At 34.4% G+C, this 24794-nt stretch overlaps 1 protein-coding gene across 1 annotated transcript in view; it reads right to left on the minus strand.

Annotated features, from left to right (window-relative positions):
- COG5 (component of oligomeric golgi complex 5) overlaps window positions 1–24794 on the minus strand; it is a 285669-nt gene that overhangs the window by 146665 nt on the left and 114210 nt on the right. The window contains exon 7 of the mRNA XM_082661812.1: window positions 5332–5462. Coding sequence (XP_082517938.1) covers window positions 5332–5462 — 131 coding nt within the window. The remainder of the gene's footprint in view (window positions 1–5331; window positions 5463–24794) is intronic.

Here is a 24794-nt window from a genome sequence, read left to right on the forward strand (position 1 = left end):
AGGATCACAAAAGACTTGCTGCATGCTGAACTCTACCATAACTAATCAACAGAGTCAACTTAGCCAGGAAGTCCCTTTTGAAGTTTGAGAAAATGCTTAACTTCCATAAATCTTCAACACAACACATTTGAATTGGTACCCTCTCTGTGCTAAAAACAATTCAGAATTTTTAACTACAAAAGTAAAAAGGGTTCATAACATCATAATCACTTCCTGTATGCTATGTAGACATTTATTTAGTGAACTTCAATTCTACTTTGTCATCTTAGAGAGACTCTGTCTAGATCATGCTATCATGGTACTTTTAGCTGACAACTGATAAGCACCTGTACTCTGTGTGGACCTGACAGAGGAGGCTTTCTGACTTAGGGAAAAGGCAGGTTCGTGGATGTTTGCCTCCCAGTACTGACAACAATTACAACAGGGGAAATTACAGTCCAGCACAGAGCTGAAAGACCCTCTTCCTTGACTTTTAAAGACATATAAGCACATCATCTTCCTCCATCCTGGAACCTCCAGAAAGCCCAGCACTTGTTTATTGGAAAAGCTTATAATTCACAAGTTAAAGCCATCTTTCTAATTAAAATGTAATCATTTCACTGTGGGGGCCTGGTATCTATGGTGATGCAGGAACTCATCCAGATCAAAATCTCTGTCACCTATTTTTGAAAGCTAGTTACAGCTTGAGGTAATGGAGTCTGTTGTGATCTTGAAAATACTGTAAGGTTCTCTCTTTCTTTGTCTGGCTTCTTTCAATGAAAGATTCTCAGGATCAGCAAAAAAGAGAAATAGGAATCAAGGAAGAGCTGCAGATGGTCCCAATGTTTGGGACAAACACTGCCTGTCGAATTGACGAATGTTTTTCTAATGTGATGATAATGGTATGCTTCACCAGAAGATGAACTCTGGGTCATCAATCCTTCCAAACATTGTGTAAAGAAAGTAGCAGTGGTATCACTACAAACCTTTTCCATATAAACTTAATAAGGCTTTGTGAAGTCAGAAGTTTACTTATAATTTTCTACTGTAAGAAGAAAAAACAGTTCCTTAGTATCTAAATAATTATTTAGTTTATGTCTTCCAAGACATAAATTTTGTAAAACTGTAGTGGAGACTTTGTAAGGCTACAAAAGCTATTAAAACCTACAAATGAATACAGCACATTTAAGCAATTAACTAGGGAAAAAACAGTAATGATCAAAAACAAGTTATCTGCATTTATTTAAAAATTTTTGGTTTTGGAAAAAGAATGCTACAAAAAGAAATTACACTCATTTTCTTTTAGTAAATTTAAGTTTTACAATTAATTGATATTGAAAATGACGGTCCCAACTATATACTCAGTAAAAGAAGATCACTAATATTTTTGAGAAACCAAATTAATGTCAGAAGTTGATTACTAAATTCAAGTAAGGACATGTTAATTTTTCAAAAGTTCCTTGTGTACTGAACATCTCTATTCAGGTTATGAGCCTATAAACTATGAAACTGTGTAATATTTCATGAATGCAATATTACTTCAAAATTAAAATGCTACTGTTTTAGTCTATATATATAATAAATATTAACAATATATTTAACTATTTCAATTATTTCTTATAAATGGGAGAATATATTTCGAGAAGCAAATAGATATAAGCTCCAGCATCTGTTTTAATGGGAAGTGGAAAGAGTATTCCAGGCATAAAAAGAACATGAAAGCCCTAAAGGAGGAAGGAAAATGGGCATGTGAAAAACTAAAAGAAAGCTTGTGAGACTGAGAAATAGAGAACACAGGGGAGAGTGGCATAAAAGGTGTATATTTACATGTTGATGAGAAGAAACAAAGTAAAAGACACAGGATGAAGATATGAGAGACAGAAATATAAACAAGATAAGAAAACAGGATCCAGCGTACAGGTGATGTGAGAGCAGAAATTAAGGGCATCCGCCTTAGTTGGTATGTGGGGTGAGAGGGTAAGGTTAGTGGAAAGTGGAGAGTCTAAAACAGTCATTTCAGAGAATGGAAAAAAGAAAGATGGCCAGAGAAACATAAAAATTTTGAGGAACTGGTTAAGATTAGTCATCACATGGAAGCTTCCCAAAGAAATTTTAACACTTTAAAAATTCCTTTCTCAATATAAATTGCTTCACAAATTGTCAAATGATTTAAAATGTAATTATTTAACAAAATTAGAATAAACTGCTTGGTTCTATTGAAGAAAGGGGGGTAGCAAGCACTCCAGACCATGACTCTACTGCTTGCTAGCTGAGTAATCTACAGCTAATTTCTTAACCTTTCCAGGCCTTTGTTTCCTTAACTATAAAAAGTGGATAATTATATCTTCCTCACATATTTGTCACTGTGACTGAGATAACAAATGTAAAGTGACTAACACAAAATCCTGGCAGAGAGGAGGCATTCAGTAAAGGTTAGTTTCATCCTTAATTCCCAAACTGCCTGCTGACACAGCTGGATGACACCTCTGACTTGTTGCTTTCTAAGAGGAAAAGGAAAGAGGCTCCAAAACACAGGCTCTTTCCACTAAAACATCCTGCTTCCCAAGAACATTATCTCAGGGACATCATTACTGATAAGGGTTTAATCTCCTCAGCTCTGCAAAGCCAGAAACCTGACTTTGTGAAAATAACGCAGAGTACCCAGGTCTGAGGGAGACAGACACACATGACTAAATTCAGAAATAAATGATGTTATAAACACGAATATCAATTTACACATGATAAATATTGTTAAAATTGTGAAGTGAACCAGAATGTTAATATTGGCAAATCTCCCTTTTGGAAAATTATGGAGGAAGCCAAATTATACTCAGAAGGTTACGTTATACCTATGGAATTTAACGAGACTAAGGAATTGGAAAATATTAATGGCTAATGTCAACAAACTATGATAATATATGCAGCCTTACAGAGACAATATTCCCATCCACTGAGCAGAATCTACTTTACTCTAAACCAGCCTGAAACATACAACAAAATTAAAGCTCCCTGGTTCTACGCAGACCATTTCACACTTACCCATGTAGACACACAATATTTTAGATTTTTTTCTTCTTTACCTTTCTAACAATTTCATAGATTACATACAGGCCACTGGCTAAACAACAACAGTCACCAACTTAAATAATCTTTTGACTAACTTTAGAGTCTGAAAATATAACAACACTATCAATATTTAGGGAATATTCGTTCCTTAAAAGTTTAACAGTTTAATTTCACTATGAGTTAAAAACTGAAGCAAAGTCATATTTGACAACTATTAAAATGTACACATGGAACTTCCCTGGTGGCGCAGTGGTTAAGAATCTGCCTGCCAATGCAGGGGACACAAGTTCCATCCCTGATCTGGGAAGATCCCACCTGCCGCGGAGCACCTAAGCCTGTGCGCCACAACTACTGAGCACGCGTGCCACAACTACTGAAACCTGCGCACCTAGAGCCCGTGCTCCGCAAAAAGAGAAGCCACTGCAATGAGAAGCCCACACACCACAACGAAGAGCAGCCCCCACTCGCCGCACTAGAGAAAGCCTGCGCGCAGCAGCGAAGACCCAACACAGCCAAATAAAATAAAATAAATTTATATTAAAAAAATGTACACAAAATAGCAACATACCTAAAATAAGTTTGCTTAGGCACAACTATCCTAGAAAATATTTTCCCACTTTAAATATATGAGAATACAATAAAAAATAAGCCTTTAAAAGTAACCACTTCTTTGTGTTAAAATCCCCCATCTCTATTAAAAATAGTATTTTAGTTCTACAAACTGTGATATTGTCTCCTTTCTGCCATTATTAGTTTTCATTTCCATGACTCTAAAATACAGTAAATTATTAAGAATTGCATAAATTAAAGATATATGCATACATATACATACATACATAGCAATAAAAACTTCACAGGTAAAAAAATACTAAACAGTATTTATAAAGTTTTAAATCTCTAATGTAGTGATAATAGGAACATTAGACAAATACAAAAATCTTGTGATGCTGCACTTTCTGAAATGTTACTTGTTTCCTTTCCTGCAACTAAATGAGCTGGGCTAAAGCCATTTTCTATAGAAATATTCATGTTAATTCAAAATTGACTTGGAATTCCTTAAATATTTCTTTGAGAATAAAATTTCCTCTATTATTTGATGTAGACAAGTATCTTATTTTTAAACAGTATAAGCATTTTATCTTCACAGTGAGACTGCGAGTTAAAACATGATTGGCAGCAGATAAAACTAAACTCTAGCATTAGAATAAAAGCTACCTTTGGGAAAGAAAGAGAGGAGTGATTGTGAGAGGGAGTGAAGAGACTCCAGGAATGCTGGTAACGTCCTATTTCTTGACCTGGGTTTTAATTTCACAGGTGTGTTCACACTGCGATATTTCATTCTACGTGTATGTCTATAATTTGTTCACTTTTCATTATATATATGATAATCAACTTTAAAAATTCATTCAAAACAGTAACTGACATTCAGTTATTTTTAATTACAACAGTTAAGAACTGGAAGTCAAATAAATACCTTCCTGATTCAGAGACTACTTAAAGAACTGAATATTTATAAAACTGTTTTTGTCCAATACAAATGCACAAAATGAAATTCCTGGTTTAAAGAATATGAATTTTAAAATGGATACTAATAATGGTATTTGGGTCCAGTACAAATGGAGAAAATATCTGGGTGCAATACAAATGTAGAAAAACTGAGATTTATATCTAATTTGTTGATTCTACTACATCAACACCTCTAGGTTTCTTGTAATTCAGAAAATTAAGCATCAGGAAAATGATATCTTAGGAGAAATCTCGAGTCAATTTCTAAAAAAAAAATTCTGGCACAGTGATTATTCAGGGTGCAAGGTTCTGGGGTTAGAGTACTTAATGTTTGCCAGACTACATCATTTATTGGATGTGTGATCTTCGACCAATTATTTAAGCTCTCAGTTTCCCCATTTGTAAAATGGAAATAGCAGTAATACCATCCTTACTGGGTTGCTGAAAAGCTTAAATGAGTACCAGTGACTTAGACAAAGGAAGCCTACGCAACATCTGTTAACTATCTATCTACATATACACATTATATTAAAATATATTTCATATTATATACATTTTACATTAGAAATCTTAGAATCCATTTTCAGTAGAATTAAGTAAATATATATTTAAAAATTTTTCCTTGTACTTATTTTATGCCCTACTCTCCAATTCAAGTTGTAGACATAGTTCTTCAGTGATAAAATAAGGATATACATTACTTTTTTCAACACAAAATCAAATGTTCATCTGTATTATGACACATTTTTCACATTAAAAAAGTGACATTATTTGTATTACCTGAGTCTCCACACCCTGCTCCAGGAGGCGCTTAGCTTGATTTTCCACTTCAAGTCGAGCTCTCGCAACAAAAAGTAGATCATTTTCTATTACTTCTATTCCAGCAAGATCTATTCCTTGAGAAAGATAATCTATTTAAAAAAATACACACATTTAAATATTTCAATATTGAATAAATATCAAGGTATCAAAACATCATGTCTAACTTCTTTGAAATATTATAGAATTGCTGTTGAACACTATTCCCTTTCAAAATCTGTATTTTAAAAAACATTGTTACCCAAACATTTTCTACTTAATAAGTAACTTTACTCTGGAGCAAAAAGTTCCAAACATTACAGAGTTGGTAAAGCAAGAGTAGAATTATGATTATTATAAATTCAAAGTAATGTCAACAAGTTACCAAAAAAATGTGCCAAATTTAATATAAATAAAGATCCTGATGATCTTAGAAATTTCTCAAGTTGCAGGACCGTTTTAAAAATTATTCTATAATAAAAAAACTTTTGAAACAAATGTCCACCACTTGGACAATGATAAATTAATTATGAAAAAACTTTAGCACGCTACCACTTTACATGATCACACAATAGACCTAATTTACTTACTTCCATTGAAGGATTTTCATGATATGACTGAATGAAAAAAATTACACAAAGAACTTAACTCCATTTATATAATTACATATAAAATATGATTATATACTATATAATTCTATAAACTTTATTTTCTATAAGTAGAATTATAGAATTTAGTTTACAGAATTATAACTCTATTCATAGAATTATACATATTCTACTTAGAGAATTATATACACAGAGCAAGAAGTGTGAAAAGGTATCCACCAAGAAGTTAACAACAGTTGTCTCTGCACATTTAGATTTTGAGAAATGTATTTAATGGCTTAATCTTAGACATATCTGAGATAACTAAAATGCTACAAATGAAGGTCAAGGTTTCATTATCCATCTTAGACACAGTTCTAAAAAACGTATTTTCTATTTTAACAAGAAAAATTGTTTCTAAAAAACAAAAATGATTTAGATAGAAGATGACTGTTTTCCAGTTACTCAACAGAATATCAAGTGTGTTTTTCACTATATTCTCTAATTAGAATTTTTAAATTTTAAGTCTTAAAATATATCCCTAGCACTTACATATTGTCATATTTTTCTTCAGCTGGGTCACAACGCACTGCCTAGGTGAAACTACATTAAAGCATCCAGTACAATGCTAACTAACCACTTAGCACTCAAATATCTGCTGATTGCACACAGTATAGTTAGTTCTACACTAGAGGACAGAAGGAAACAATGTAAAGGGCATCTAATAGTGGTTATTGCCAACTGTCCTTCAACCATAAGCATTTTTAAATGTGTCTATCTAAAGGGACTTACAGCTTTCTACAGTGGGAAGAGTACTGAAAATGCCTTTAAATCATTTGAGTTTACATTCAGCCTCATAATTTACTCACTAGGTGATCATAATCATGTGATATACCCTGAGTCTCAATTTTTTTCATCTGTAAAATGACAATAATTTATAATTCACACCCTACATAACTCTTATCATCAGAATCAAAATAAATTCATGAATACCAAAGTACTTTATACACCAATCTATCATGTAAATGTAGGGTGGATTATAATCCAGAGAAAATCTTTTTAATCTGATTTTTAAATTTTACTTTTCAGAAAATTTTGAGAAAATTATGTTTAACCTAAGTTGTGGTAATGATCAAGACCTAAACTGACATTTCTCTGAAGACATACACATGGCCAACAGGCACATGAAAAGATGTTCAACACCACTAATTATTAAAGAAATGCAAATCAGCAACACAATGAGGTATCACCTCACACTAGTCAGAATAGCTATCATCAAAAAGTCTACAAATATTAAAGGCTGGAGACGGTGTGGACAAAACGGAACCCTCCTACACTGTTGGTGGGAATGTAAACTGGTGCAGCCACTATGAAGAACCGTATGGATATTACTTAAAAAGCTAAAAACAGACTCACTATATGACCCAGCAATTCTATTCCGGGCACATATCCAGAAAAAACTCTAATTCAAAAAGATAGATGCACCCCAATGTTCAGAGAAGCACTATTTACAATAGCCAAGACATGGAAGCAACCTAAACGTCCGTCAACAGATGAATGGATAAAGAAGATGTGGTATATATAAACAATTTCAGCCATAAAAAAGAAATAATGCCATTTGCAGTAACATGGATGGACCTAGAGATTATCATACTAAGTGAAGTAAGTCACACAGAGAAAGACAAATATCACATGGTATCACTTATATGTGGAATCTAAAAAAAAGATACAAATGAACTTACTTCCAAAACAAAAATAGACTCACAGACATAGAAAACAAACTTATGGTTACCAAAGGGAAAAGTGGGGGGATAAATTAGGAATTTGGGATTAACAGATACACACTACTGTATATAAAATAGATAAAAAGATGCTACCGTATAGTGCAGGAAACTACATTCAATATCTTGTAATAACCTATAATGGAAAAGAAACTGAAAAAGAATATATATATATATGTATGTGTATAACTGAATCACTATGCTGTACACCTGAACCACTGTAAATCAACTATACTCCAATAAAATGTTTAATACAATTAAATCTAAAAATTAAAACAATTTTTCAAGAGGATGGGTAAGATAAACAAATTTTTTTTTTTTTTTTTTTTGGTCAAATGTACTCCATTTTGAAATTTAAGATACTAAAAAATACATTCTGATTTCCCCCACTTTCACTGTCCTGGTCTCAAATCACTAAAAGTTTAGAATAAACTTCTTACACTTTGCCCCAAGCAGTCACTTGGTCTCAGTGATTGATTACTGCATTATTTCCTAGGATTGCCCTTTTTTTTCCCTTTAGTCTTCAAACTAAACCTCAATGGCATAAAAATTATTTATAACTAAAATACATGGGCTTCCCTGGTGGTGCAGTGGTTGAGAATCGCCTGCCAATGCAGCGGACATGGGTTCGAGCCCTGGTCCGGGAAGATCCCACATGCCGTGGAGCAACTAAGCCCGTGCGCCACAACTACTGAGCCCGCACTCTAGAGCCCACAAGCCACAGCTACTGAAGCCCGCACGCCTAGAGCCCGTGCTCCGCAACAAGAGAAGCCACCGCAATGAGAAGCCCGTGCACCGCAACGAAGAGTAGCCCCGGCTCGCCGCTACTAGAGAAAAGCCCGTGGGCAGCAACGAAGACCCAACGCAGCCAAAAATAAATAAATACATTTATTAAAAATAAAATAAATTAATTAATTTAATTAAATTTAAAAATTACATGCCAATCATTTTCATAGGCTTTCAATGTTCTAGTTGTTACTACACATGGCTACCAGAATAAACGTTCTCATCATATTCCTCTCCCATTCATGGAATCTACTGCTTCCTGTTGACTAATGTTACCTCCTTCCACAAATCCTCCTTTGTGATACAAATTCCCCTTAAGATTTCAAAATCCTCACTGCCTCTTCCTTTACTAGCATCCTCCTCTATTTAGAAAAAAAAACAAAAAGAAGAGTAATTATAGTGTGCTAAGTGACTCAGCTATGCATTTACTTTTCACAATAATGTTAGCACTACATTATTTATTGGGGATAAAAGAGATGAGGGAAGAGTACAGGTGTGAAGTTGGGATGGTGTTGGAAGTTGGAAAAAATGAAGGAGACTAAATCTTCATGCTTCAAAGTGGGAAGCCAAAGAAGTTAAAAATTACGAATTGGAAATACAGGCAGGTGATTTAGAGCTATGGAGCTAAATATCAAAAGAATCAGCAAAAATGGTGAAAATGGTGGCCTCTAGGGAAAAGTAAACGGGGCAGAAAAAAGGGCAGGGACTTGCTATTTTTAAGAATAAACTTTGGATAACTACTTGAATATGTTATACATGCATACTTTCATAACAAATAAAACCAAATTAAAGAGTACATGGGAAGTCAAAATAATAATATAAAAATTAAAATAAGGTGGCTAACTAATAAAAAATTTGTATCCTCTAAATCAATGATTCTCTTTCTAAAATAAGTAATATTTAAAAAGAAGAAAAAAGTGAATATATTTGGAAAGATATTTTCTACAATGTTAATTGTAACAGTAAATACATACATACATACATATAAATATATGTATGTATATGTGTATGTTATGTATATGTTGTGTGTGTGTGTGTGTATATATATATATATATATAAAGAGAAACATTGTAAATGAGAAGAAAACACTTTGGAAATCAATTTGGATAATCTAATAAGATTTCATATGAATATCCCTATGACCAAAATATGCCACTCCTAGGCACATAACTCAGAGAAATTCTCATATTTGTATATTGGAAGACGTATACAAGAATGTTCATAAAAGCACTGTAAAAAACAAAACAAAGCTGTATATAACTGAAATGACCATCAACTGGAGAACAGATAAAAATATATTCCTTCAAAATACTACTACAGAAGAGTAAAAACAAACAATGACAAGTATACACATCAATAATGACGTCTCTCAATAACAATGTTAAGGAAGAACAAGTTTCAGAAGAATACACACAGCAAGAGGTAATTTATATTAAGACATATATAATTAAACAATATATTATTTAGGGACACATATAAACAATAACAACCTTTAGAAAAGTTATAGAGATAGGTGATACCACATGCTTATAATATTCTAAAACTTAAACTTGGTAGGTAGTATTTGTAGTTTACACATGTTAAAAATGTTTCTGCATTTTTATATTTTTCCATTAAATATTAAATAAGTATGAACCAATGGCACAGATTATAGTATTATAAACAAGGACATTACAAGAGTTATAACTGTATTTCACGTGTTCAAAACAGAAAAGACTAAACATGTTAGTAAAGACATGGGTAATAAAGTAAGGCACAAATCGAACTTCTAGAGATAAGAAGTACAAACGCTAGATGGGATTAATGGCATATGAGCCACTGTAGGAAAAACAGAATACGCTGTCTAATGAAAAAGAGTTTCATGCTAGGATTATTAACTGGTAACTGAATAAAGGCTTTTCTTTTCCTTTTGAAAATATCATGCTCGAGCTTCCCTGGTGGTACAGTGGTTGAGAGTCCGCCTGCCAATGCAGGGGACACGGGTTCTCGCCCCGGTCCGGGAAGATCCCACATGCCGCGGAGCGGCTGGGCCCGTGAGCCATGGCCGCTGAACCTGCGCGTCCGGAGCCTGTGCTCCGCAACGGGAGAGGCCACAACAGTGAGAGGCCTGCGTACCGCAAAAAAAATAAAAAAATAAAATAAAGAAGGGAAGGGCTTCCCTGGTGGCGCAGTGGTTGAGAGTCTGCCTGGCGATGCAGCGGACACGGGTTTGTGCCCCGGTCCGGGAAGATCCCACATGCCACGGAGCGGCGGGGCCCGTGAGCCATGGCCGCTGAACCTGCGCGTCCGGAGCCTGTGCTCCGCAACGGGAGAGGCCACAACAGTGAGAGGCCTGCGTACCGCAAAAAATAAAAAAAATATATATCATGCTCATTTTTGAAAATCAGAAAAATACTTCAAAGAAGGGAAATTATATAACCCACAACACAGAGGCAACAACTGCCAAGTGGATTATTGGAATACATGTGAATATGTCTCACAAATTTGTGAATCTTCAAATTCTCAAGTAGTTCCAAAACAGCATATATCCTCCCCCTAGATATTTATGTGAGAAAGAGCAGAAAAAGCAAAAATTGACATACAGGGACTGGGCAGCTGGCTACACTGAAGAAAGTGACTCCCTCCTACACACTGACTTTGCAAAGAGCACAATGCAGATAAGCGCCTCAGAGAAATCTCAAGCAACCTTCAGATATTCCTAAAATACTCAAAATCTTGTTTGTATCTACTATATTCCTTTAAATTCTTACCCTACTTTTTAAACTACCCACGAGTTATTTTGTTTATGTTTTTATCTGTAATTATACTTATTTACAATGTCTTCTTTATTAACAATGTTATAAGCATTCACCCATACTATGATAGTACTTATAAATATGTTTTTGACAGTATTTCATCAAATAAATGAACAAAAATTACTTAACCATCTGCCTAAATGGAATATTTATCATAAATACATATAAGAATTTTAAATACCTATAATTATTTCCTTGGGAAACAAAGCAGAATTATCACATCAAAGTAACAATTTTAAGCTTATTGATACAAATTATCAAACTACTTTTCAAAATGACTATACTACTTTAAACATTTTCCTAATAATCTATGGGAGTTACTTAACCATGGATAGCACTGGATGTTATTCCTGTATTGAATATTTTATACACTGCTAGAAGTATGTTCTTATTGAGGGTCTGACATGAATTTTTAAATGATGAGGCTGAATAACTTTTACTATCTGTATCTCCTTTTGATAATCTCTACATCATTTTTACTCCCTATCATTTTTATATCACTTTATATTAATTATACGATAATATTCACTGTTTACCTATCATATTTGCTATGAGTATTTTCCCAGTCTGTTGGTTTGTTCATTTTTAGTTATTTATTTATACATTACTTCCTAAGGCCATTTCCAGAATACATTCATACAATTATGTTATCTAAAAGCTCCACATCTGATTTTTCTACACAGCCCTGATTATTTAGAAACTTCAGACTAAAGCCTGTCTTTTACAAAAGCAAACAGCAAAATGTAAGTCTGTGATTTATAAAGGGTTATCTGGCAAACTGATGAATAATAATCTGGAGAGCAAAGCTGTCATTGTAGAATCCATTCAACAAAAAGTTTACCTTAAATCAAAATAAATAATATTGTAAGATCAGGGCTTATCACAACGACTACATTTTAACTTGTTCTGCAACATCAATCTTCCTTGCCACCTTATCATATGTTTTATAAAAACACAGTTCCTAGACAATACTGAGCTCAATAACAAATGTAAATGAAGACAAAACAAACCACCACCACAAAACATCACCAAACAACATGGATGCCACAGGGTTACAATATTGATAAAATTAATTCACCCAATCAACGAGATCTAAGTGTCCAGTTACTGAAGGTATCATCATCACCATCATCATAAAAACAACACCATCATCATCACAGAATACTTATTTGTTATTTGTAACAAATGGCTAAGTCTAAGATAGGGTTATTTTAAATATTCCCCTCCCAGCTCATTAAAAAAAAAAAAAAAAAAAAACTGTTTCACTAAAGAAACCTTAGAAAACACATAAAGTTAGAGAAAAAGTAAAAGTCAAAAACCCCAAGAAAACTTCAATAATGACAACTACATATACATACTGATTTTCATTTTCTTATTCTAGGTGTAAAATGTTTGTTTATATTTGACATACTTTAATCATATTCAAGTAGATATCTTGAATCTGATGAGAAAACAGCCTATAGGAAAAAATATCTTCAAGAAAAATGTTTCTGTAAAATTGCAGTGCTTTCAATAATGTATAAAATAAATAAAAACATAATGAAATTATAAAGCAAACTTTTAAAAAAGTAATGTGGTATTTGCACAAAAGTAAAAATGACATAGAGAATCGAGAACAAAATAACGGGTTTAAAAGGGGTAAGGTTTTAATATATAATAACCAAAATATAACTAAACAAATAGGAAAAATTATTTTTAAAAAGCATCTCACAATATATAAAACCAATCATAGAAAAAAAATTTGAACAATATAAAATACTTATTCCCACTACAGGGGAAAATAATTCCTTAACCAAACAAACTATAAGACAAATTTCACAACTACTAATATATACATTTTCTAACGTCTTCTAATGAAAAAATAAAATCAGAAAAAGAATAAAAGTAATTTGAAGTAAATTAAACACTTAAAGGTATTACCATTAAAAACATATAAAGAATTTATAGTTATCAGTGGGTAACTAATCAAACGAACATTAAAAAAACAAGTTCATGTAAGAGAAAATTCAGGATTAAGTCAATGTCTGAAAATCTATTAAAGCTTTCTGATAATCTTTGAAATTTATCCTTATGTAAAATAATAGTACATGATTACTGGAGCACTTATAACATCAATAAAAATAGCATTTACTTAAAGTCAATTCTATTCAAGAAAACAGGTATATCCTTTCAAAGGCAGAATATCACAGAAAGAAGGCTGAGTTAGGAATTAGAATACCTGAACTTTATTCTACTCAATTCTATGACCTGAGAAAAATCACTTAACCTTTCTGAGATTCCATAAGTAAACAATAAAAAACCTGTGTTACAAATCACAAAGGGTTGTATGGATCAAATGAGATAATATGTATGAAGAACGTTTTGTAAACCACCAAACGCATGTAAGTAGTTTCTTATTTTCATAAATGGGGTATTAGTTACTAACCCCCCCTTTTTTTTTAGTGGAGGGAGGAAGGGAAAAGGGCCTTGAAAAACATAATCTTTAGGAGTTCAGTATTACCAAAAAAAAAAAAAACCCCAAAAAACATAAAGGTAAAATTTGTACTTTTCTAACCAATCCTTAGTTGATACTACTGCTTAAACTATGCATAAAATAAGCCTCAGGCTTAAGTAAACTCCTTTGTGTGAAATCTTTATACTTCAAGTCCAAAGTCTCAGGGCTGAGCTTGTTCTTCAAAGCTTTGTGAAAATTTAGCATCAAAAGCCTTATTTTTTTTTCTGGCTCTCACTTTAGGGTGGGGAAAAACCTTACTATTAAAAAAGGGGATTAGTTTTCCTTTCTTAAGTCTTACTCTTTTTTCCAGCAAGCACAAAAAAATTGCCCAGGGCCATAGATAAATAACAGAAAAAAAGAAGAAGACAGTGTATTTTCTATCTTTCCTTTGGGCACAGTTGGGTTTTGTGTTTTTTTCCCCCTTCCCTTGACTTTCTAACCATGGTGCTGTTGCTATGACATTATAATTTTAAAACATGGATTTATATAAAACCAACCTTTTTCCCCTCCAGGAAGATAATTCAGATGCTATATTTAGTGCCTACCTTCCAAACATTATCTAACCAGGAGTCAATACCCCTCCCTCAACAACTGAGAAGCACTAGATAAAATCAACAAGGAATAGAAAAAAATGACCACCATAAAACAAGGGAAACTAGTTGACATCAACAGAGCACTCCACCCAACAAGAACAGAATATACATTCTGTTCAACTACACACGGAACGTTAACCAAGACAGAGGATGTCCTAGGTCACAAAACAAACAACTTACATTTAAAAGAAATGAAATCATACAATTCAATTGATCATAATAGAATCAAACTAAGAATCAGCAATAGAAAAATACCTATAAATTTTCTAAACATTTCAAAATTAAACAACACATTTCCAGATAATCAGTGGATCACAAAAGATCTCAAAGGAAATTTTTTTAGAAATATTGAACTGAACGAAGATGAAAAAACAACATCGAAATCTGTGGGATTCAACCAAGGCGGGAGTTGGAACAAATTTAATAACACTAGATGCATTCTTAGAAAAAGATGTGTTATTAGGGGAAAAAAAGGTCTCAATAATGCAAGCTATTGCCTCAAGAAAATAGAAAAAAAGCAAAATAAACCCAAAACAAGCTGAAGAAAGGGACTAAAAAAGATATCAGAAAATCAATGAAATTGAAAACAAAAATAACAGAAAACCAATCAAACCAAAAGTAGACTCTTTGCAAGTATCAATAAAATTAATAAACCCCCAGAAAGACCAAGAAAGAAAAAGCATAGAAGACAAATTACCAATTACAGGAGTGAAAAACATGATACCACTACAGAACTCACAGCATTAGAAGTATAATGGAATACTTTGAATAGCTCTACAACTTAGAAGAAATTATCAGAACTCATACAAGATGACCTGAAAATATAACTATTAAAGAAACTGAATTTGTAATTCAAAACATTCTGAATTAGAAATCTACAAACCCAGATGGTCTCACTATCATGGAAAAAAGAAACAATCCAATACTACACAATGGAAGAAGGAACACTTCTCAAAACTAGATCAAAAAAAAAAGCTGCAAACATTCTCTCTCAAGAGTATAGACACAGAAATCCTCAAAATATTAGCAAATCTGATTACCTACTAAAAAAGCAAAGATATTAGCAAACAAACAAAACTACAGAACCATCTCCCTTAAAAGCACAGATGCAAAAATCCTCACCAAATTTTAGCAAATAGGATCTAGTAATATATAAAAATAATAATACATCATGACCAAGAGGAGTTTCCTCTTAGAATACATGGAAGATAAACTTTGATAATTTAAATATGTTTATTATAAAAACTTAAAGTAACAAATAAACATAACACAAACAGCTTTATAGCTAATAAGCCAACAAATGAGGTAAACCATAGTCATCAAAAACACTCCAAAAGAAAGCAGAAGAGAAAATGAGAAGCAATGAAAAGATGATACAAACGGAATAGCAAGATGGTAGCATTAAATATAATCACATCAATAATGCAATGAAATCTAAACTGCCTAAACATCCTAAATATGATGCAGAGATTATAAAACTGGATTAAAAAAAGGACTATAGATAGCCTATTAAAAAACTCATGAAAAACATGAAGACACAAATAAGTTAAAAGGGAAAAGACAGAAAAAGATATATAAAGCTGGATTATTATCAAAATGGTGGAATAGGAGGACGTGTAGCTCATCACGACCCCTACAAAAACATAGCAAAAATACTATACAGGTGGAACAATTCTCACAGACAACTAAGTGGAAACTGGCAAAAGAACTCCTATACCACCGAAGCTGCAAGAAAGATCTCCACGTAACTGGGTAGGACAGAAAAAGGCATAGGGCTGAGACTCCCACCCGTGAGAGGGATCTGAGAGGAAGAAAAGGTCCACACAGGCACTCACCCACCCTGGGGAGCAAGCAGGACAGGCCACAATCTGGGAATCAGAGTCCCAAGGTCCTGCACAGAGGAGGACAACCCCCCTTGGCTGCTGGGAGGTCCCTGGGACAGATGAAGGGCTGGAGATGCCTAGACTCTACTCACAAGGAGCACGCACATGATGGCTTGCCACGAGTCAGGACAGAGAGAGCCTTGCACTGGAGGCTGCTGCCTTGCCACACTCTCTAATCCGGACGAGGCAAACACCTCAGCCCTACCACACCACAGCTTGGTACAAGATCTCAGCCAACCGGGTCCTCGTCTAGCTACGCACAGACAGGTGGTGGGGCCGGGTCGGAGGGCCTGGGATGTGATCCAGGTGGGGCGGGTGGCGGCTACGGTCAATGCATGCTCAGGTGGGGCTGCAAACGTGCCATGGTTCATCTCCCACCAGAGTGAATGCTCCAGTCCCCACCACACTCCACATTGCAGCTTAGCACGGGATCTGGGGCAGATAGGTCTTGGGAGAAGACAGCCACCGAGGCAATCTAGATCTCTGGCAGCAGCACGGCCACCTCAATGCCTGCAGTCACAATGCCTGAAACCCCAGTCCCAGCCTAGAGAACTCTCCAGCCCTGCCCACTCCACACCAAAGACCTGAACTAGATCTGGGACGAATACAACAGGGGAAGGGATGCAAACGTGAGCTGCATGTGAACAGAGCCACAGACACCTACACAGGTGGTACTTAGACTCTCCGTGAGTGAAGGGGTTTTACTTGCTTCACTTGCTCCTTTGGAGCAGGACAGGCAATAAAGGGGAAAGGAACATGATCCAGCCTGATTCTCAGAGCTTCTACTCCAACAACTGGGAAGCAGATCCTGCACCTGACAGGATGGTGAGAGCCACAAAGCAGAGGGGACATCCCACTTCACAGGTTTTAGATCCCCTAACATCAATCACACCCCTTCCCTATCAAGGTGATAACAACCAGCACACCTTGAGGAAGGACATGACTGGTGTCTCTATCAAAACTAGCCCTCGCACCAAAGACACTGGACATACACGTCTACACAGAAAGCTCCCTCATAAAAACACCTCTTCAAGACCATGACAGATAACTGTTTCTCCTAAATTCACTGAGACAGAAAGTTAAAATGAAAAGGCAAAGGAACTACTCCCAATTAAAAGAGTAAGAGATATACCCTGAAAAAACAGATAATAAAACAGAGCTCACCAGTCTACCAGACCATGAGTTCAAAAAGGTGGTAATAAAAATGCTAACTGAATTAAGAAAGATTATCGACGGAAACGCAGATCACTGTAACAAGGAACTAGAAACTACAAACATGAAACAATCAAAGATAGATAATTCAATTTCCAAGATAAAAAGCAATCTAGAAGTAATGAACAGCCAAATAAATGACATAAAAGAGCATAAGTGGGGAATTCCCTGGTGGTCCAGTGGTTAGGACACAGCACTTTCACTGCCATGGCCCTTGGGGTTCAATCCCTGGTTGGGGAAGTAAGATCCTACAAGCTACATGGTGCGGACAAAACAAACAAATAAACAAATAAATAAGTGATCTAACTGTAAGATAGAATAATGGAAATCACCCAGTCAGAATAGCAGACAGAAACACAAATGGAAAAAAAAAAAAGAAAGCAATGTGTGAGATCTATGGGATGACATAAATGCCAAGCTATGCATAATAGGGGTTCCAGAAGAAGAAGGGAGGATCAAAAATGTATTTAAAGAAATTATGGCTGGAAACATCCCAACACTAAAGAAGGAAACAGATATCCAGGTACAGGAAGTGCAGAGGGTCCCAAACAAGATGAGTCAAAACAGACTCACAACAAGCTGTATCATAATTAAAATGGCAAAAGTAAAAAATAAAGAGAGGATTCTAAAGACAGCAAGAGAAAAAGAGTCCTTTACAAGGGAACCCCCCCATAAGGCTGTCAGCTGATTTCTCTGCAAAAACTTTGCAAGCGAGAAGACAGTGGCATGATATACTCAAAGTCCTGAAAGGGAAAAGCCTTCTACCTAGGATACTCTACCCAGCAAGATTATCTTTTCTTTTTTTTTTTTTTTGCCATGCCATGCACAGCACACGAGATATTAGTTCCCTGACCAGGGATAGACCTCACGCTCCCTGCAGTGGAAACACAGAGTCTTAACCACTGGACCACTGGGGAAGTCCCAAGATTATCATTTAGAATAAAAGGAGAGACAAAGAATTTCTCAGACAAGCAAAAACTAAGAAAATTCAGCAATACTAAACCTACCCTAAAAGAAATACAAAAGCATCTTCTCTAAATAGAAAATAGACAAGAACCTATAGAAAAGGGAAAATCACAATAGGAAAAGGCAAATATAGTAAGGACTGAAAAATCACTTAAATAAGCCAGTACACAGTAAAAAAAAAAAAACTGTAAAAGTGATTGTAACTACAATGAAAAGTAAAAGGATAAGCATGAACACTTAAAAAAAGGACATAAAAGTCACAAAATTTGGGGGAGGGGAATATAAAAATGTAGGTCTTTTAGAATGTGTTTGAACTTGAATGACTATCAGTTTAAAGCAAACTGATTTAGTTACGGATCAACGTACTTGAACTCCATGGTAACAACAAATCAAAAACGTACAAAAGTAAGTGAAAAAAAAAAAAACGTACAAAAGGTTCACAAAACAAACAAAAAAAACAAACAAAAAAGGAACTCAAGCATACTACAAAAGAAAATCATCAAAATACAAAAGGAAAAATGAAAAGAAGAAGAAATGAACAAAGAAGAACTACAGAAACAGCTGGAAAACAAGGCTTAAAATGGCAATAAATACATACCTATTAACAATTACTTTAAATATCAATAGAATAAATGCTCTGATCAAAAGTCACAGAGCAGCAGATTGGATTAAAAAAAAAAAGAACCTGGAATATTCTGCCTACAAAAGACTCACTTCAGGCGAAAGACATGCACAGACTGAAAGTCAGGGGATGGAAAAAGATATTTCATGCAAATGGAAACAACAAGAAAGTGGGGAAGCAATACTCATATCAGACAAAACAGACTTTAAAACAAAGGCTATAAAGAAAGACAAAGAAGAGTACTATAGAGTAAGAAAGGGATCAATACAAGAAGAGGATATTACATTCACTGACATATATGCACCCAATATAGAGCCCCTAAATCTATAAGGCAAATACTAACAGACATAAAAGGAGAAACTGACAATAATACAGTAATAGTAGGAGACTTTAACACTCCACTGGCATCAATGGATATCCAGGCAGAAAATCAATAAGGCAACAGAGGTCCTAAATGACATAATAGATAAGTTGGATTTCATTGATATGTCCAGGACACAACATCCAAAAAAAGCAGAATATACATTTTTCTCAAGCATGCATAGAACATTCTCTAGGATAGATCACATACTAGGTCAGAAAACAAGCCTCAACAAATTTTAGAGGATAGAAATTATTTCAAGCAACTTTTCTGACCACAATGGTATGAAATTAGAAATCAACTACAGAAAGAAAAACAAGGAAAGAACAAACATGTGGAGACTAAACTGTACATTACTAAAAAAACCAATGGGTCAACGATGAAATCAAAGAAGAAATCAGAAAATACCTTAAGAAAAATGAAAATGAAAACACAATTGTACAAAATCCATGGGACACAGCAAAAGCAGTTCTAAGAGAGAAGTTCAGAGCGATTCACGCCTTCCTCAAGAAACAAGAAAAATCACAAATAAATAACCTAACTTACCATCTAAAAGAATCAGAAAACAAACAAAGCCCAAATTCAGCAGAAGGAAGGAAATAATAAAGATCAGAAAGGAAATAAAACAGAGATCAAAAAGAGTAGAGGGGCTTCCCTGGTGGCACAGTGGTTGAGAGTCCACCTGCTGATGCAGGGGACGCGGGTTCGTGCCCTGGTCCAGGAAGATCCCACATCCCGTGGAGCGGCTGGGCCCGTGAGCCATGGCCACTGAGCCTGCGTGTCCGGAGCCTGTGCTCCACTGCGGGAGAGTCCACAACAGTGAGAGGCCCACATACTGCAAAAAAAAAAAAAAAAAAAAAGAGTAGAAAAGATCAATAAAAACAAGAGCTGGTTTTTTGAAAAGATAAATAAAATTGACAAACCTCTAGCCAGGCTCACTAAGAAGAGAGAGAACCCAAATAAAATAAGAAAGAGGAAAAATACCAACTAATACCACTGATACAAAATATCATAAGAGAATACTATGAACAGCTATATGCCAACAAATTGGACAAGCTGCAAGAAATGGAAAGGTTCTAGAAACATGCAGCCTGCAAACACTGAGTCAAGAAGAAATAGATAACATGAACAGACCAATTACTAAAAGTGAGACAGAATCTGTAAAAACAAACAAACAAACAAACTCCCTGCAAACAAAGTCCAGGACTGGATGGCTTCACTGGGGAATTCTATCAAACACGTAAACAAGAACTTATACCTATCCTTCTCAAAACTATTCCAAAAAATTGAAAGGAGGGAACACTCCCAAAGTTACTGAGGCCATCATCACCCTGATACCAAAACCAGACAAAGACATTCCAAAAAAGTAAAATTACCGGCCTGTATCTCTGATGGATATAGATGCAAAAATCCTCAACAAAATATTAGCAAACCGAATCCAACAATACATAAAAAGGATCATACACCATAATCAAGTTGTATTTATTCCAGGGTCACAAGAATGTTCACCATATGCAAATCAGGGTGATTCAGAACATTAACAAAAAGGCAAAAACCACATGATCATCTCAATAGACGCAGGAAAAGCATTTGACAAAAATCAACATCCATTCATAATAAAAACATTCACCAAAGTGGGAAGAAAGGGAACATATCTCAGGAGAGTAAAGGTCATTTACAACCAACCTACAGCCAACATAATACTCAATGGTGAAAAGCTGAAAGCCTTCCTGCTAAATTCAGGAACAAGACAAAGATGTCTATTCTCACTTCTTCTATTCAACATAGTATTGGAAGTCCTAGCCACAGCAATCAGAGAAGAAAAACAAATAAAAGGAATCCAAATTGGAAAGGAAGAAGTAAAACTGTTACTACTTGCAGATGACATGATATTGTATATAGAGAACCCTAAAGTCTCCACACAAAAACTGTTAGAACTAATAAATGAACTCATCAAGGTAGCAGAATACAAGATTAGTATACAGAAATCTGTTGCATTTCTATACACTAAAACTGAAATATCAGAAAGTGAAAGTTAAAAAACACACCCATTTAAAATTGTGGAAAAAAAATCCTAGGAATAAACTTTACCAAGGAAGTGAAAGATCCATACACTGAAAACTATAAAGCACTGATAAAGGAAACTGAAGATGATTCCAAAATATGGGAAAATATCCCATGCTCTTGGATTGGAAGAATTAATATTGTTAAAAATGGCCATACTACACAAGGCAAGCTCAGATTTAATGCAATCCCCACCAAAATAACCAGGATATATTTTTTACAGAACTAGAACAAATAATCCTAAAATTTACATGGAACCACAGAAGACCCAGACTTGGAAAGCAATCCTGAGAAAAAAGAACAAAGGGTGGAATAACGCTTCCAGACTTCAGACTATACTGCAAAGCTACAGGATCAAACAGCATGGTACTGGCACAAAAACAGACACATAGATCAAAGGAATAGAATACAGAGCCCAGAAATAAACCCACACACCCACAGTTAATTTATCTATGACAAAAGAAGAAAAATATTCAACGGAGAAGAGTCTATTCAACAAGTGGTGTTGGCAAAGCTGGACAGCTACATGTAAATCAATGAGATTAGAACATTCCCTCACACCATATACAAAAATAAACTCAAAATGGTTTAAAGACCTAAGTGTAAGACATGACACTATAAAACTCCTAGAAAAGAACAGAAGACGTAGGCAAGATATTCTTTGACATAAATCATAGCAATATTTTCATACGTCAGTCCCCCAAGGCAAAAGAAATAAAATAAAAAATAAACAAATGGGACCTAGTCAAACCTAAAAGCTTTTGTACAGCAAAGGAAACAAAATAAAAAGACAACCTACGGACTGGAAGAAAAAACCTGCAAACGATGCAACTGACAAAGGATTAATATCCAAAATATACTAATAGCTCATACAACTCAATATCTAAAAAATCATACAACCCAATCAAAAAATGGGCAGGAGACCTAAAGAGACGTTTCTCCAAAGAAGACATACAGATGGCCAATAGGCAGATGAAAGATGCTCAACATCACTCATTATTAGAGAAATGCAAATCAAAACTGTGATGAGGTATCACCCCACACCAGTCAGAATGGCTATCGTCAAAAAGTCTACAAATAATAAATGCGGGAGAGGATGTGGAGAAAAGGGAACCCTCATAAATCATTCGTGGGAAGGTAAGTTGGTGCAACCATTAGGGAAAATAGTATGGAGCTTCCTTAAAAAACTAAAAATAGAACTACCTATGATCCACCTATCCCACTCCTGGGTTTATATCCAGAAAAAACAAAAACTCTAATTCAAAAAGATACATGCACCCCAATATTCATAGCAGCACTATTTATAACAGCCAAGGCATGGAAGCAACCCAAGTGCCCAGCAAGAGACAACCAGCTTAAGAATATGTGGCATATATGTGTATGTGTATAATTTATATATATACGTATAAAATATTACTCAGCTATAAAAAGGAATATTGCCATTTGCAGCAACATGGATAGACCTAGAGAAAATTATCCTTAGTGAAATAAATCAAAGACAAATATTATTATGATATCACTAACATATGGATTCTAATAAATAATACAAATGAATCTATATATAAAATAGTAACACTAAAGACATAGAAAACAAACTTATGGTTACCAAAGGGCAGAGGTAGGGGAGAAGGACAAATTGAGGAGTATGGGATTAACAGATACACATTACTATACCTAAAATAAGTAAGCAACAAGGATTTACTGCATAGCATAGGAAATTTTACCCAATATCCTGTAATAACCTATAACAGAATATAATCTGAAACATGCAAACAAACAAAAAAAAATTAATCTCTATGCTGTTCACCTGAATCTAACACAATATTGTAAATCAACTATACTTCAATAAAAGAAAGAAAAAGAGATATATAAAGCTAATACCTAAAGCTAATATAAGCTAACATATATATGTTTATATTTATATACACACCAGATATACAAATCAAAACCACCAGAGTTATATTAATACAACTTTTAAAAAGTAGATTTCAAGGCAAAGGATCATAGCAAGGAGAGGAGGTTTCACTTAATGACAACAAAAGGGTCAAATCATCAAGAGAATATAATCTTAAAATTTATGCACCTAATAAAGGAGATTCAAAATATCTGGCAAGAAACTGACAGAACTGCAAGGAGAAATAGCCAAACTGAAAAATACAGTGAGAGATTACAACACCTCTCTATCAAGAGTTCATAGTACAAGAAGATAATCAAAGAATTAGATCTGAACAAGACTATTAACCAACTTGACCCAACTGATATCTATAGAACAACACACATTCTTTTCAAGTGTACAAAGACTATTTACCAAATACAACATTCTGGGCCTGAATCAAGTTTCAACAGATTTAAAATGATTCAGTTCATACAAAGTATGTTTTTTGAACAGAGTGGAATAGTTAGAAGTCAAAAACAAAGATTCCTAGAAAATTCTAAATATTCAAAATAAAATAACTTCTTTAAAAAAACTCACGATCAAAGGGGAAGTCAAAAAAGAAATGAGAAGCTATATTAAACTAAATGATAATGACAACACAATAAGGCAAGGTTTGCAGGATATAGCCAAAGCAATAATTGGATAGATATTTATAGCAGTAAAGACCTGGATTAGAAAAGAAGAAAGTTTTTAAACAGATGAACTCTGCTTCCAACTTAAAAAACTAGGAAAGTAAGAACAAACAAAACCTCAAACAAGCAGAATAAAATAAATAATAAAGAACAAAGTAGAAATCTTACTTAAAACTTTAGAGAGTATCAACAAAACCAAAAGCTGGTTCTTTTAGAAGATAAGTAAGATTGAAAACCTTTAGCTAAAATGAGTAATAAAAAAGAACAGACAAATTGCCAAATATCAGGACTGAGAGAGCTAACATCATTCTAAAGAAACTACCAATATTAAAAGGTTAAAAAAGGAATATTATGAATAACTTCACCCCACAAACAATATAGATGACTGTCAAATAATTATGCTGTGTGAAGGAAACCAGACCAAAAAAGTGTACATACTGTATGATTTTATTTATAAAATGTTAGAAAATGCAAGTTAGAATGGAGGTCAGTGGTTCCCTGGGGATGGGAAGGGATTTCAGAGAGGGTGGGAAGCCTTATAAGGAAACTTTTGGAAGTGACAAATATGATTGTTCCCTTGATTGTATTGATGGTTTCTCAGCATATAAATATGTCAAAATCTATCAAATGGTACACGTTAAACATGCACAGGTTATTTTATGTCAATTATACCTCAATAAAGCTGTTCTTTTTAGTGAAGAAAAACTATAACAGAAATACATCCAACATAAT

Source organism: Grampus griseus (assembly GCF_964374135.1).
Source record: "Grampus griseus genome assembly, chromosome: 9".
Classification (NCBI taxonomy): domain Eukaryota; kingdom Metazoa; phylum Chordata; class Mammalia; order Artiodactyla; family Delphinidae; genus Grampus; species Grampus griseus.